The sequence below is a fragment of the Sapajus apella genome, unplaced genomic scaffold (genome assembly GCF_009761245.1).
Source record: "Sapajus apella isolate SASKATOON/1434 unplaced genomic scaffold, GSC_monkey_1.0 scaffold14, whole genome shotgun sequence".
Classification (NCBI taxonomy): domain Eukaryota; kingdom Metazoa; phylum Chordata; class Mammalia; order Primates; family Cebidae; genus Sapajus; species Sapajus apella.
In genome coordinates this window covers 27,714,595-27,729,866 of record NW_022436954.1, presented here as the reverse complement: position 1 = coordinate 27,729,866, position 15,272 = coordinate 27,714,595, and the positions used below count along the sequence as shown (strand labels likewise).

The 15,272-nt window shown below is 34.8% G+C and overlaps 1 protein-coding gene across 2 annotated transcripts in view; it reads left to right on the top strand.

The window, feature by feature from the left end:
* PDHX (pyruvate dehydrogenase complex component X) overlaps window positions 1-15,272 on the top strand; it is a 79,575-nt gene that overhangs the window by 42,881 nt on the left and 21,422 nt on the right. For both annotated transcript variants that reach the window (XM_032283589.1, XM_032283588.1), the window contains exons 6-7: window positions 6,115-6,289; window positions 9,240-9,387. In XM_032283589.1, coding sequence (XP_032139480.1) covers window positions 6,115-6,289; window positions 9,240-9,387 — 323 coding nt within the window. The remainder of the gene's footprint in view (window positions 1-6,114; window positions 6,290-9,239; window positions 9,388-15,272) is intronic.

Below are 15,272 nucleotides of genomic sequence, written 5' to 3'. Positions count from 1 at the left end.
TTTGAAAGAATATAAAAAGAGCTTATTCAGTCTTAAGATTTAAAAGGAGGTACACTGTTCTTTTGTACTTTTAATTGCTTTTATCATTATAAATTGTATTCTGCAGAGGAGTTGTTTTGTGAATAATTATAGCATGACTGAAGAACGGCTCTAATTTGATAACTAAGCAAGATCCTCAGAAGTGGTAATAAATGCAGAAAATTAGAGTGCAGAACAGTGAAACTTCTTACAGTGTTAAGTGTATATGAAATCATCATGTGACATTTACATTTCTAAAATGAGAAAATGAGGAAATTTTTTTTTTTTTTAATTTTCATGATATCCCATTTGAATTTTATTCACATGTACTGTTACAAAGCAATCTCCATATACAGTTTGGTCTCTTTTTAGATTTTCTTTTCTATTTCATTGGTCCATCTGTCCATGAGTTAGTACCATACTTTTTTAGTACCACACTTTTAATTAGAAATGTTTTATTGTATGCTTTAAAATCTGATAGAGATAGCCTTGCTTTTTTTTTTTTTAATTAATCAGTTTTCTTAGTTCATTCTTATTTTATTATTCTTCAAAATGAATTTTAAGCAGTTCATCTACCTTCATGGGTAAGAGTGAGGGGTATTTTTATGAGATTGTATCACAGTTTAAATTAGTGAGAATGACATCTTTATGATGATGGGTCTTTCTATTCAGCAGCACTGGTGTGTCTTTCCATTAATTTAAATTTTTGTGTCTTTCAAAATAGATGGCCCCTGTTGTGTTGAAACTTAGTCTAGTAGAGTAGACAAAGATTAATCAAATAGGCTTATGAACTAATGTAAAATTTCAATAGTGCTGTGTGCTACATTTCTCTTGGCAGTAATAGTAAATATTTCAAATTAAGTTTATGTTTCAAAGCAATGTACTCATTCCGTGTTTATCTAATATTAATAGAAAATAATAATATTGGCCAGAATTTTTATAAGTTGAGAGAGAGCAATGGTTATGAAATTATAAATGGCAGTGCTGGGCCAGGCAACTTTTTCTTTATTGCACTGGGTTATTTTATTCTTCATGAAAGCATTGGCTTACTGTTCGGTGTTTATTTTATTAAAAGCAGTATATAGCTTTAATTCTTAGATATCCTCATATATCTGTGTTACACTCTTACTGATTTGTTAACCAAGTATGAGTATGTGGTTCTATCACACACGTACTGTAAAGTTTGTGCCACACTGCATGAGTTGGAAATCAGCTGTCCTGAGAGCTAACTGAAAGGCAGCATCCCAGACCGTGGGATTTTTAGTTAAAGGACTTAAAGGTTATACTTAGCTGTAAAAAATTAAAATTATGAACCTTGGTTGCCAGTTAATCCTAGTTTTTCCCCCTTACCAATCCTTATTTAGTATCTACTATTGGTATCTTAATCTTGTTAGTTTCTACCAGTCTGTGCCTTAGTAACACTCTCTAAAAATGGGAGAAAGCAACTGTTTTTATAACAAAGTAGACTTGCGTTGCTCATAATTCTGAGGGTTAGAATGAAGAGTCTATATTTAATTCATTAATCATTGAGGATTTGGTGAAATATAAAATAATTATTGCTACACCTTAGAAGGATCAGTTCTGCAAATTTGTATAAGATAAACTGGAGCAGAAAAAGATGAGATAAGGAGATAAAGTAATAGACTCCTAAAGTAATCCAAGTAAGAGAAAATGAATACTCAAATGTGGGTAGGAGGAGGAAAAGGGAGATTCCTTATACAGACAACATTGTAAGGATAGAGTCCAGAAGCCTCTGCAGATTAAATGTGGAGTGTATACCAGAGTAGCAACAAGTCAAGGAATGAATCTGGATCTGGTCTGGGTGATGATAGTTTTGGCTCCAAAAATAGAAATAAGGGATTTGGGAAGCATTTGTCTTGGTGGAGTTAGTAATGTGTGAAGCTTTGTGAGGACTTAGAAGCCATGTAGGTATCAGGATCAGTGAGATGAAGATGTATCTTAGGAGATTGTTTGGGATTAGAGAGGTGGATTTGGTAGATAATAATGCAGTAGTGGTAATTGAGATCATCAATAGGGAAACTATTTAGAGGTTAAAATCCTTGAGTTGGAGGATAGTTGGGAAATGGAAAAGTCAAGAACGGTAGGATCTAAGAAAAGCCTTTTAAATTTGGTGATATGGTTACCTTTTGGAGGGCAGTTCAGTAGTGTGACAGCAGTGGAATAAAGAAATAAAGTTTTCTTCCTTCCTTTTCTTTCCATGTGTGCTTAATACATATGTGATGCACAAATATCTTTTTTTTTAACCTGAGTTGAAAGTTATAATATTAATGAAACATTTCTTAAGAACAAAATGGTATTATCTTCTGAATACCATAAGGAGGCAGTATTAAAGAGTTAGGCTTTTAGAATTTTTGCCATCTTTCTACCCTCTTACCCGATTCTTTTCCCTGCCCTTATTCCCTAACTCTCCACCAGACAGAAATCAACCTCTGATCTTCGAAATAAGAAATGGTACCAAAGATTTCTTGAGAAAAGTGGATCCTGAAAGCATTCATTATTGAGGATTTTTGCTTTTCTATACTACTAAAAATGCCTGCATTTTAAGTTTAACATTAAGGTGAGCTTTGGAAAAAATTTTAGCCTAATGTCATCTTCTGACATGGTTGAAAAATTGCAGCCCCAAAATATCTTAGCACACTTTTTTATTTTTTAAATTTCTTTTGTCTTTGAGAGACAGGCTGTCACTCAGGTTGGGATGCAGTGGTGTGTTCAAAACTCACTGCAGCCTTAAACTCCAGGTATGCCACCATGCCTGGCTAAATTTTTAAAAAAATTTTGTAGAGACAGGTTCTCACCAGATTGCCCAGACTGGTCTCAAGCTCTTGGCCTCAAGTGATCCTCCCACATCAGCCTCTCGAAGTACTGGGAATACAGACGTGAGCCCATGGTGCCCGGCCGGCACACATTCTTGACATGGTGAGGACATCCTCCATTCCATGTCCACTAAAAGTGCAAGTGGAGTAGAAAAATCAGTTCCAAATGCTGAAGGAAATGCCTCCAGCCCACTGTATTTGTGAAGAAAATCTTAGGTGTCAGGGCTGCTATTTTAATTTTGCCTTAAAACAAACATTGCTCAGAATACATGTTGTACCAAAGCATATAGACTTTATTTTGCTCGTACATGTGACTGTTTTAAGAAAGCAGTGTCAAGGCCACAATTGGAAGCAGAATACATTTAGGTTCTTTGCCTGCAGCCCCAATGTCTTTGGTACATCTGTGTCTTAAGTCATAGTGGTAGTAATATTTGTATTCATCACACATCATCAGAAATCCAGTAAGTATGACAGGCAAGTGCCTAGTGTGTTTTAGTGGTATTTCTTTTCAAAATGAATTCATGTCACACCCAAATGAATTGCTCTCTCAGGGAGCCCAGTAGAGAAGGTTCTACCTGAGTTAACTTGCAGAACATCCTCTGCCTATCTGCAGATTTGTTAGTATGTTGGTTTTTCTCCTATTTTTTATAGCTTTTAATGTCTACCTGATGCTCCAGGTTTAGTCTGATTATTTAATGTACAGAAATCATTGAAACTATTTTCTGTCTTACAAAATACTAAATTGTTGGCTGTTACTAAACAGTAATTAAGATTTATACTTCAAAGGTCTGTAAGTATAAAATCAGCAATAAAAAGGCCAGGTGCAGTGGCTCACACTTGTAATCCCAAAGCTTTGGGAGGCTGAGGCTGGTGAATCACTTGAGGCCAGCAGTTTGAGATGAGACTGACCAACATGGTGAAACCCCCACCTCTACTAAAAATATAAAAATTAGCCGGGCGTGGTGGTGCACACCTATAATCCCAGCTACTAGGGAGGCTGAGGGATGAGAATCTCTTGAACCTAAGGGGCAGTCTTTGCAGTAAGCTGAGAGTTTGTGCCACTGGATTCTAGCCTAGGTGACAGAGTGAGACTCTTTAAAAAATAAAAACCAGTGGCCAGAATGAATTTTCTACTTAATTCTTTATGATTAACCTTCCCAAGAATCTTTTTTTTTTTTTTTTTTTTTTTTTTTTTGAGATAGTGTCTTGCTCTGTCACCGTGTCTGGAGTGCAATGGTGTGATCTCGGCTCACTACAACCTCTGCCTCCCAGGTTCAAGTGATTCTTCTACCTCAGCCTCCCAAGTAGCTGGGACTGCAGGTGCACACCACCACTCCCAGCTAATTTTTGTATTTTTATTGGAGACGGGGTTTCACAATATTGGCCAGGTTGGTCTCGAACTTGGCCTTGTGATCCACCCACGTCAGCCTCCCAAATGCTGGAATTACAGGTGTGAGCCACCTTACCCAAGAATCTTAACTACTATAGAGATAAAACTAAACTGCTTTAAAACACAGTAGCAAATAATAGTTATGCTGATAATGAGATAAAAATGTGTCGATTTAGTGTCTGTAACCTTTTTTTTAATAGATGTATTCAAGCATTGACAAGTTTCAGTGTTCCTGCTTGTGTTGATATTATGTTGTTGCATAATAAGTTACAGTAAACTTACCAGCTTAAAATAACACCTGTTTGTTTTCTAACAGTTCAGTAGGTTAGAAGTCCTGGCATAGCATGGCCAGGTTCTGAACGTACCGTCTCACAAGGCTGAAATCAAAGTGTTGGCCAAGCCTGGGAGCTCATGTGAAGCTTGGGGTCTTCTTCCAAGCTCATGCTGTTGTTGGCAGAATTCAGTTCCTTGGGACTCTAGGACCGTGGCACTTGTTTTCTTGCTAGCTGTCAGCAGAGAACCACTGACAGCTCCCAGAGGCCACATGCAGGGCCTTGCCATGTTTCGTCTCCATCTCCGTAGTCTGTTCACAACATGCATGTTTGCTTCTCCAGGGCCAGCAGTTGAATCTCTTTATTCAAATCTCTTCTTCCAGGAAGACCTAATTTCTTTTAAGAGAGTACCTGATATATCTGTCCCTTCCAGGATAATTTGCCATTTGACTAACTCAAACACAACTGATTTGGAGCCTTAATTATATCTGTAAAATGCCACCAATTTTGTCACATAATAGGACCTAATCATGGGAGTGATATCCATCGTATTCACAGGCCAGCTGAAGTTAAGAGGGATTATATGGGGTGTGTACATTAGGGGCAGGAATATTGGGGCCATCTCAGAATTCTTCTACCATGTTGCAACAAGTGAAAGAGTCTTCTCAAATATGCTCAACAGATGTTAGGTTTTTTCTTTCATCAACTGTTTGAAAAATAATACCAAAATATTAACTGTGTTTGAGAAATAATTTTTCTTTAGATTTTGTGTCAACCTGAAGTGTTTTTTTTTTTTTGATTATGTAAAACAGATTTTTTCTTAAATTGGAAAAAATATAAATTATTGGATATTAAAATCTTCTAAAAATTATTTTAAGAAAATATATTGCCTAATACCACTGTAACTTAGCATAGTGAGTTGACGGCTTGACATATTTAGTAATCTAATGGCATCCTTTTACAAGGCAAAGATACCTTTGTTTTAAAGAATAATACAAAGGCAAGTCTGTAACTAGTTATTTTTTTCATTCTAAAAGATATCATTTAGATTTGTTACATTAGGTTGTACTGCTGACATACTGAGCAAAATTTAAAATGCTTTGGTTTCCTGGTCATGAATAAGCTGATTTGCACTGTAATAAACAATGAAACAATAAGTGAACAATAATATAGAAAATATTCTGGTGAAAGCCATGTTTACAATAAACTTGACACTTTTTGAATGCCGTGTGATTATCATTTTGTGAGCATAAAGGATGAGAGTATGGTTTAATTGTTCATGTACCAGATAACATCCACTGCACAGAAAAAAGACTAATTTCCTTTTTAAAAATCATTGCCTATATCCAATTTTAATAAAATTCTAACTATTATTTGGTTTTTGAAAATATACAAATATTAAAATGTGACAAATAATGGGAGTCCACAGACCAGGTAAGAGACAGGATTTAATTTTCTAGATCAAATAATTGGTTTTTAATGATAACCTTGACATCTGTATGTTTCTGTATCTTTTCTCCACATCTCACCTGCATTTTCTGAAAGTTCTCTTATAATCCTTATTGCTAATCATGGTTATCTACTTTGCTCTTATTTCCAGGGATGCTCTCAGACTTGCCCAGTTGAAACAGATGGGAAAGATTACCGAGTCCAGACCAACCCCAGCCCTTGCAGCCACTCCCACAGCACCTTCACCCCTACAGGCCTTAGCTGGGCCATCTTATCCCCGGCCTATGATCCCACCAGTATCAACTCCTGGACAACCCAATGCAGTGGTAATGTTTTCTAAATGGATTTTTCTTTTTCTTTTTTTTTTTGAGACAGAGCCTTGCTTTGTTACCCAGGCTGGAGTGCAGTGGCACAATCTTGGCTCACTGCAGACTCTGCCTCCCAGGTTCAAGAGATTTTCCTGCCTCAGCCTTCTGAGTAGCTGGGATTACAGGTACCCACCACCACGCCCACTTAATTTTTGGATTTTTAGTAGAAAAGGGGTTTCACCATGGTGGCCGGGCTGATCTCAAACTCCTAACTGAAATGATCCGCCTGCTTTGGCCTCCCAAAATGCTGGGATTACAGACATGAGCCACTGCACCCAGTCTGGATTTTTATTTTTCAAATTTAAGTGAAAGAAAATAAGAACAATTACTATGTGTTTTAAGAGTAGTTTTAAAACAAATTAGTTTTACTTATCTGTTTCAGTAGTAGCTTAAAGTGTTAAAGAAAAAAAAACACTCCAAATGGTTTGTTTTACAGACTTTCTATCAGAAACCAAAATTTGTATGTTAACTTCCAAATAAACATTAGAACTATAATTCAATTTAAACATTAGAACTATAATTCAAAGTTACAAGTTCCACAACTTCAATAACATATATATTCTTCATAATCTCATGTCTTTTTTTCTCAAGTGTAATACTAATAATTGGTGGCTGACACTAGCTCCCTTTTCTGGCTATGTTTTACTTTTTAACTAGGGAATTGATAATCCCACTATAAAGAACTACATAGTCATTCTTTCCTTCTCAGATGCATGCAGTATAGCAGCCCCCTTTTTTTTTTTTCAAATTACTCCATTTTGCCTCTCTGTCTTTCCTATTCAGGTTACTTCCTATCAGAAGAAATGTAGGATAACCAAGTTTATTTAAAATCAAATGGGCACTTAAAAAATAAAAAGCAAAATAAATAGATAAATCTGTACTCCTTCTAATGGAGAACTATATACTAAATGATATTTTAAAAGAGTTGAAAACATTGCAAGCTTCATGGGAAGCAGATTTTCAAATATTCATTCATGATTAATATACTACATACTGGAATAACCTACTTTTAAGGACATGTAATTGGACTATATAATGTATAGGCTAAGAGTGAACTATACACTCAATATAAGATATGTATAGTCCAATCATATGTCTTTAAAAAGTAGGCTATTCAAGGCTGGGTGTGGTGGCTTACACCTGTAATCCTAGCAGTTTGGGAGGCTGAGTTGGGAGGATTGCCTGTGCTCAGGCTTTCAAAGACCAGCCTGGAAAACATAGTGAGACTTCATCTCTACAAAAAAATTTAAAAATTAGTTGGATGTGGTAGTTCCAACTACTCAGTCAACTGAGGTTAGGGAATCACTTGATATTGGGAGGTTGAGGCTGTAGTGAGCTATAATCATGCCACTGCACTCCAGCCTGAGTTACAGAGGAAGACTATCTCCAAAAAAAAAAAGCTATTCAAATTAGGAAGGTAAACCATACTTTCAAATTCTTAAAATACGTGGAGAGCTTTTATTCTGCTTGACCAAGTACTTTGCTAACATAAAGTGTTTAATTTCTTGATATTTGTGAAAATGAAATCTGCAGCACTTTCAGTTGCTTTGTATTATCTTGAAGTGATTGTAATGAAATCCCAAAATAGAGTTAAGGACAAGAAAGGAATTAGATATAAAGTCTATTGTGCTTTTTTTGTCCATGGAACAGAATGGAACAACTATAATGAAGTTGCCAGAATATTTTATTATCTCATTCATACTTTCTGTTATGAACCCCTAAGAAATAAGATATTCATGTTATTTTTAAAAATTACAAATCAAGATAGAAGTAATTGAATTGTCTGTATAGAAGGTCCCCACCTTCTAATTTTCCTTGTAATTTCTTTGATCCATGAGTTGTTTATAAGGTATAAATTTAATTTCAGAATATTTGAAGACCCTTCAGTTACCTTTCATGATTTCTAGTTTAACTCCACTGTGTTAGAGAATACACTTTGAGACACACTTCGTTTTTAGAACAATCATCTTCTCAAATTTATTGAGATTTATTTTATGTTTATAATATGGTCTGTCTTGGTGGATGTTTCTTGTGTACTTGAAAAGATGGTTCAACTTATAATTTTTTGACTTTACTATGGTGTAAAAGTGATACACGTTCAATAGAAAGCAATACAGTACGTATTTGCAATGCTGGGGAGCGTTGGCCAGCCACAGCTCCCATTTAGCCACGTGATCATCAGGGTAAACAACCACTACTCTGCAGTGTACTGTGTAGCCAGATGATTTTGCCCAACTGTAGGCTAATGTCAGTGTTTTGAGCACATTTACGATAGGCTAGGCTAAGGCTAAGCTGTGATGTTCAGTAGGTTAGACGTGTTAAATGCACTTTTGACTTACGATATTTTTCCACTTAAGATGGGTTCATCAGAATGTCACCCATCATAAGTCAAAGGGCAACTATATATTAATAGTTGGTTTGTTGATTTATTGGCTGTTTTATTTCATTTGTGTTAAGTGATACTTGTAACAAAAGTTGCTTACAGATGGCATATGTCTGTGTTTGTCTTCTCTCTCCTCTCTCCTCTCTCTCCGTGTATATGTGTACACACACACACATCTATTGCCCTATGTGTGTGTATGTTATGTGTACACACACAAACACACCTATGGAGGAATTACTCATTATTTGGTAGATGTCTTTTGTATCATCTTAAACATAGTAACATAAGATATCCCATTCACAATTGAAACATGAATTTTATTACTTTTTTCTGTAGTTATGTACTATAAACCAAAACTTCTCAGATTTTTTTTATATTCTTATACTAAGAATTTTAATAGTGCTTTTCTTGTATTCATCTTTAATAAGTTAGATCATTGAGAATTTCATTTATAATGTTGCTTCTCTTTTGTTTATTTTTCTATTCCACTTGTAGTTTAACAGACAGGTTGCTATCTTTTTGCAGGGCACATTCACTGAAATCCCCGCCAGCAATATTCGAAGAGTTATTGCCAAGAGATTAACTGAATCTAAAAGTACTGTACCTCATGCGTATGCTACTGCTGACTGTGACGTTGGAGCTGTTTTAAAAGTAAGGCAAGATCTGGTCAAAGGTTAGTAAAATTGAATTTACTTAATACAAAACACATGCTAACTTAACTTTCATGAAATCCTTTACACAATTCACATTGTGTGGCTTTTGATTTCAATTTCATAATTTACTTGTACTGTACTCTGGGTATATTTGTGCTAGAGAAAAAAATTAGTAATGTTTTCCTATAAAAAGTAAATTGGTTCCACAATATTAAATAAATCACAGATGCCTTAATGCAGAATAAGGGTTTCTGTTCTACCTTACTTTTATTTCCTCTATGTTCATATTCGAATAATGTACATTTAGTTAACATTCATTTAGCAGGAAGTTATTGAGTTTAATTCTCTGTTACATACTGAGCTTTAAAAATACAGATTGAGCATCCCAAAACCAAAATTTCAAAATACTCCAAAATTTGAAACTTTTTGAGTGCCAACATGGAGCTCAAAGGAAGTCCTTATTGGAGCTTTTCGGATTTAGGGATTTTGGGACTAGGGATGCCAAAACCATAAATGTAATATTCCAAAATCTGAAAAATTTTGAAATCTGAAACACTTCTGGTTCCAAGTATTTTGGATAAGGGATACTGAAATCTGAAGTACTATAATTTGGCTGGTTAGTTATTTTAAAAACGAAAGTGGGCTTCATGTTTTGGTGTGCTTTAGCTTTTACATAGGTAAATTTTTTTGTAGGAACACATGACTTGCTGAGACCAAATGGCTGTTTTTTGTTTTGAGTATTTTTTGGTATGATATTTAAATGAAGCAGTCCTTATCATTTCAGTAAGTTTAAAATCCAAAACATGTAAGAATGTTTTATGTTAGAAATATCTTAGTTATTCTTCTTTATGCAAATTTTAATTTTATATTTCTTGTTCAGAATGCATTTACAGATTACTAAATTTGCAATGTTTCTTCCAAAAATCAATAACAAGTAAGATTACTGAGAGATATACAGATTTTTTAGCACAAACTGATAGTTTTATTTCTTCATTTTTGATCTATATGGCCTTCATATTATTTTCTTATCTTATTCACTGACTAGGACCTCTGGTATAATGAACATAGACGGTAAAAGCAGATATTTTTGCTTTGTTCTTGATCTTGGGAAGAAAAGCATTCTGTTTTTTATGTTAGCGGTAGGTTTTTTGTAGAATATTGTTTTCAGGTTGAAAGAATTCCTGTTCCTAACTTGCAGAGTTTTAAACGTGAATAGTTGATGAATTTTGTCAAACACATTTTGTGCATCTTTTCAGAGAACTTTTCCTTTTTCTATGTGTGAATATGGTGAATTACATTGATTTTCAAGTGTTGAATCAGCTTTGTATTCCTCATATAAAACCTACTTAATAATTAACTTTCTCATATATCGTTTGATTCTATATTCTTTTTTTTTTTTATTATTGCATTTTAGGTTTTGGGGTACATTTGAAGAACATGCAAGATAGTTGCATAGGTACACACATGGCAGTGTGATTTGCTGCCTGCCTCTCCTTCACCTATATCTGGCATTTCTCCCCTCCTATCTCTCCCCAACTCCCCACCCCCCACTGACCCTCCCCTGTTTCCACCCAACAGACCCCGGTGTGTAGTGCTCCCCTCCCTGTGTCCATGTGTTCTCATTGTTCAACACCCACCTATGAGTGAGAACATGCGGTGTTTGATTTTCTGCTCTTGTGTCAGTTAGCTGAGAATGATGGTTTCCAGGTTCATCCATGTCCCTACAACGGACACGAACTCATCGTTTTTGATGACTGCATAATATTCTATGGTGTATATGTGCCACATTTTCCCTGTCCAGTCTATCATAGATGGGCATTTGGGTTGGTTCCAGGTCTTTGCTGTTGTAAACAGTGCTGCAGTGAACATTCGTGTGCATGTGTCCTTATAGTAGAACGATTTATAATCCTTTGGATATATACCCAGTAATGGGATTGCTGGGTCAAATGGAATTTCTATTTCTAGGTCCTTAAGGAATCGCCACACTGTCTTCCACAATGGTTGAACTAATTTACACTCCCACCAACAGTGTAGAAGTGTTCCTATTTCTCCACATCCTCTACAGCATCTTTTGTCTCTAGATTTTTTAATGATCGCCATTCTAACTGGCGTGAGATGGTATCTCAATGTAGTTTTGATTTGCATTTCTCTGATGAACAGTGATGACGAGCATTTTTTCATATGTTTGTTGGTCTCATGTATGTCTTCTTTTGTAAAGCATCTGTTCATATCCTTCACCCACTTTTGAATGGGCTTGTTTGTTTTTTTCTTGTAGATCTGTTTTAGTTCTTTGTAAATTCTGGATATCAGCCCTTTGTCAGATGGGTAGACTGCAAAAATTTTTTCCCTTTCTGTTCGTTGCCAGTTCACTCTAATGACTGTATCTTTTGCATTGCAGAAGCTGTGGAGTTTGATTAGGTCCCGCTTGTCTATTTTGGCTTTTGTTGCCAATGCTTTTGGTGTTTTGGTCATGAAGTCCTTGCCTACACCTATGTCCTGGATGGTTTTGCCTAGATTTTCTTCTAGGGTTTTTATGGTGTTAGGTCTTATGTTTAAGTCTTTAATCCATCTGGAGTTAATTTTAGTGTAAGGTGTCAGGAAGGAATCCAGTTTATGTTTTCTGCACATGGCTAGCCAGTTTTCCCAGCACCATTTATTAAACAGGGAATCCTTTCCCCATTACTTATTTTTGTCAGGTTTGTCAAAGATCAGATGGTTGTAGATATGTTGTGTTGCCTCCGAGGCCTCTGTTCTGTTCCATAGGTCTATATCTCTGTTTTGGTACCAGTACCATGCTGTTTTGATTACTGTAGCCTTGCATTATGTTCTAAAATTTTGTTTAGCATCTTTACACCTCTGACCATGAGAAATGCTAACCTGTGGTTTTCTTTCATGGAGACTTTTTTTTTTTTTTTTGATTTGCTATCTAGTAGAATGGGTTGGAAAGCATTTGCTCCTCCTTTATTTTCTGGAAGAGTTTGGGTACAATTGGTATTATTTCTTTTTTTAATTGTCTACTAGAATTCACCCGTGAATTTCTTTATGGGAAGATTTTTAACTATGAATTTCATTTTAAAAATGGACGCAGGTTTTTTTTTTATCCTGAATGAACTTTGGTAGTTTGTGTCTTTCAAGAAATTTATGTCATCTAAGTCACCATATTTATTGGCATAAAGTTATTCCCAACATTACCTTATTATACTGTCATCTTATCTGAAGTAATGTTTCTAGTTTTGATGTTAGTAGTTTGTGTGGTTTACCCTCTAGATCACTCTGACTAAAGGGTTATCAGTTCTGTTAATCTCGAGCTTGTCAAAGAACCAGCATTTGGTTTTATTAACTTGTCTAGTATTTCTATGATATTGATCTCATTGATTTCTGTTCTTTATTACTATTTTTTTCTCTCTGCTTTCAGTTTACTTTGCTCTTTTATTTCAGGTTTCTTAAGGTGAAAACTTGGATTGTTTGAGACCTTTATTTTTTAATATAAGCATGTAATACTCTTGAGTTCCTTTTAAGCACTGCTTTAGCTGTATCCCACAAATGTTGATATGTTTTATTTTTTTTTTCTTTTAGAGACAGGGTCTTGCTCTATCACCCAGGCTGGAGTGCAGTGGTGCAATTTTGGTTCACTTCAACCTCTGCCTCCTGGGTTCAAATGATTCCCACACCTCAGTGCCCCGAGTAGCTGAGATTACAGGCACACACTACCGTGCCTGGCTAATTTTTTGTATTTTTACTAGAGACGGGGTTTCACCATGTTGGCCAGGCTGGTCTCCAACTCCTGGCCTCAAGTGATCTGCCCACCTTGAAGGATAGGCCTTAAGTGATTCACCCTCCTAAAGTGCTGAAATTACAGGTGTGAGCCACCATGCCTGGCATTATTTTTCTTTTTATTCAATTAAAAATGTTTTCTCATTTATTTATTTTGTAATTTCCTTGATCAATGAATTATTTATGTGTGTACTTAATTTCAAAATATTTGAGGAATATTCATTTCTCTTATGAATTATAGCTTAACTGCATTGTGTTTGGAGAACATACTTTATATGATTTCAGCCTTCTTAAATTTGTTGATATTGTTTGATATTATGATCTATCTTGGTATGTGTTCTTGAAAAGAATTTTTTTTTATTTTTGCAAGGGAGTGCTCTATAAATGTCAGGTCAAGCTGGTTAATAGTGTTGTTTATGTCTTTTGAGAGGAGTGTTGAGGGTCCTCATTATAATTGTTTATTTGTATGTTTCTCCTTTCAGCTCTGTCAGTTTTTGCTTCATGTATCCTGAAGGTCTATTATTAGGCACATACACAGTTAGGAATTTTACGTTTTCTTGAACAGACTCATCATTATGTCATATCCTTATCTATTCCTTGTAATACTCTTTATCCTCAAGCCTTCTTTATCGCATCTGTAACCACTACAGATTTCTTTGACTTGTGTTTCTATAGTATATCTTTTTGCATCTTTTTACTTTTAAATGTAAATATGTTTATTTAAATAGGTTTCTTTAGGGCAACATGTAGTTGGTTCTTGCTTTTTTATCCAATTCTTTTGTCTCTTAATTAAGATGTTTAGACCATTCACATTTAATGGAACGGTTGGATTTCAATCTACCATTTTGATCTTTCTTTGTATCTCTTTTGGTTATTTATTTTGTTATCATTTCATTGTATTTCATCATTTTATTTCCTTTTTTCTTCTTATCTGTCTTTGCAATTTTTTTCTTAGTGTTTACAGTATAATTCTTTATCACATCCTGGGTTCAAATTATATTATACCTCACTCCATGTTCAATATAAGAACCTCATAACTATATACTTCCATTTCTTCCCTCTCATATTTTGTGCTGCTGTTTTCATGTTTTACTTCTATATATGATATATGCCCCAGAATACATGCTTAATGTTTTTACTTTAGCAAATCAACTCTTTTGGAGTTTTAAAATGAGGGGGGAGTGTCTTTTATATTTATCTGTACTTTTTTCCATTTATTTGTATAGAATTAAAGTGTTATCTGCTATTATACTTCTTCTGCCTGAACAACTTTCTTTAATGCTTCTTATAGTACAGATTGACTGACAATAAATTTTCTTAGTTTTTGTCTGAAAAAGTCTATTTGTCATTCACATTTTTCAAACATTTTTTTAGAATTGTAGTTGAATATATAACGTGAGTTTCACCATTTTCATTGTACAGTTAGTTCATTGGCATTAAGTACATTTACATTGTTTTGCAACCATTACCACCATTCATCTACAGAACATTTTTTATCCAGCAAAATGAAAACTCTGTATACACCTCATTCCTCTTTCCCAACACCCCTGACAACCACCATTCTACTTTCTGTTCCTATAAATTTGATTATTTTAAGTGCATATTAATGGAATCGTATATTACTTGTCCTTTTGTGACTGGCTTATTTCACTCGGCATTATGTCTTCTGGGTTCACCCATGTTGTAGAATGTGTCAAAATTTCCTTTTTAAGGCTGAATAATATTCCATTGTATGTATATACCATACAGCTAGTGCTCGACTTATGACCAGGATTGGTTCCGACAGACCGGTTGTAACACAATTTGGTCGTAAGTTGAGTAGGCTATGTGTACAGTACTGTGAAATGATGTTATAAAAATCTTTAAGTCATATTTTATCATAATTTTCTTTCATTATTGTTATATATCATAATTTTCTTTGTTCATTTTATGCCATTTGTATCATCTCTACACCATTTTGTTTCTTATTTTTACATCCGTCAGGTTTAAGTAAAACACCGCATTACCAGTACAACTGGTTTAATATTTGCAAAACATACAAAATTACAAAATACAGGTGTAAAAAATACCATAGGAAACATTTTACCAATTGCAACACATATCAAAATATATAAACATGTGCGAAACATTT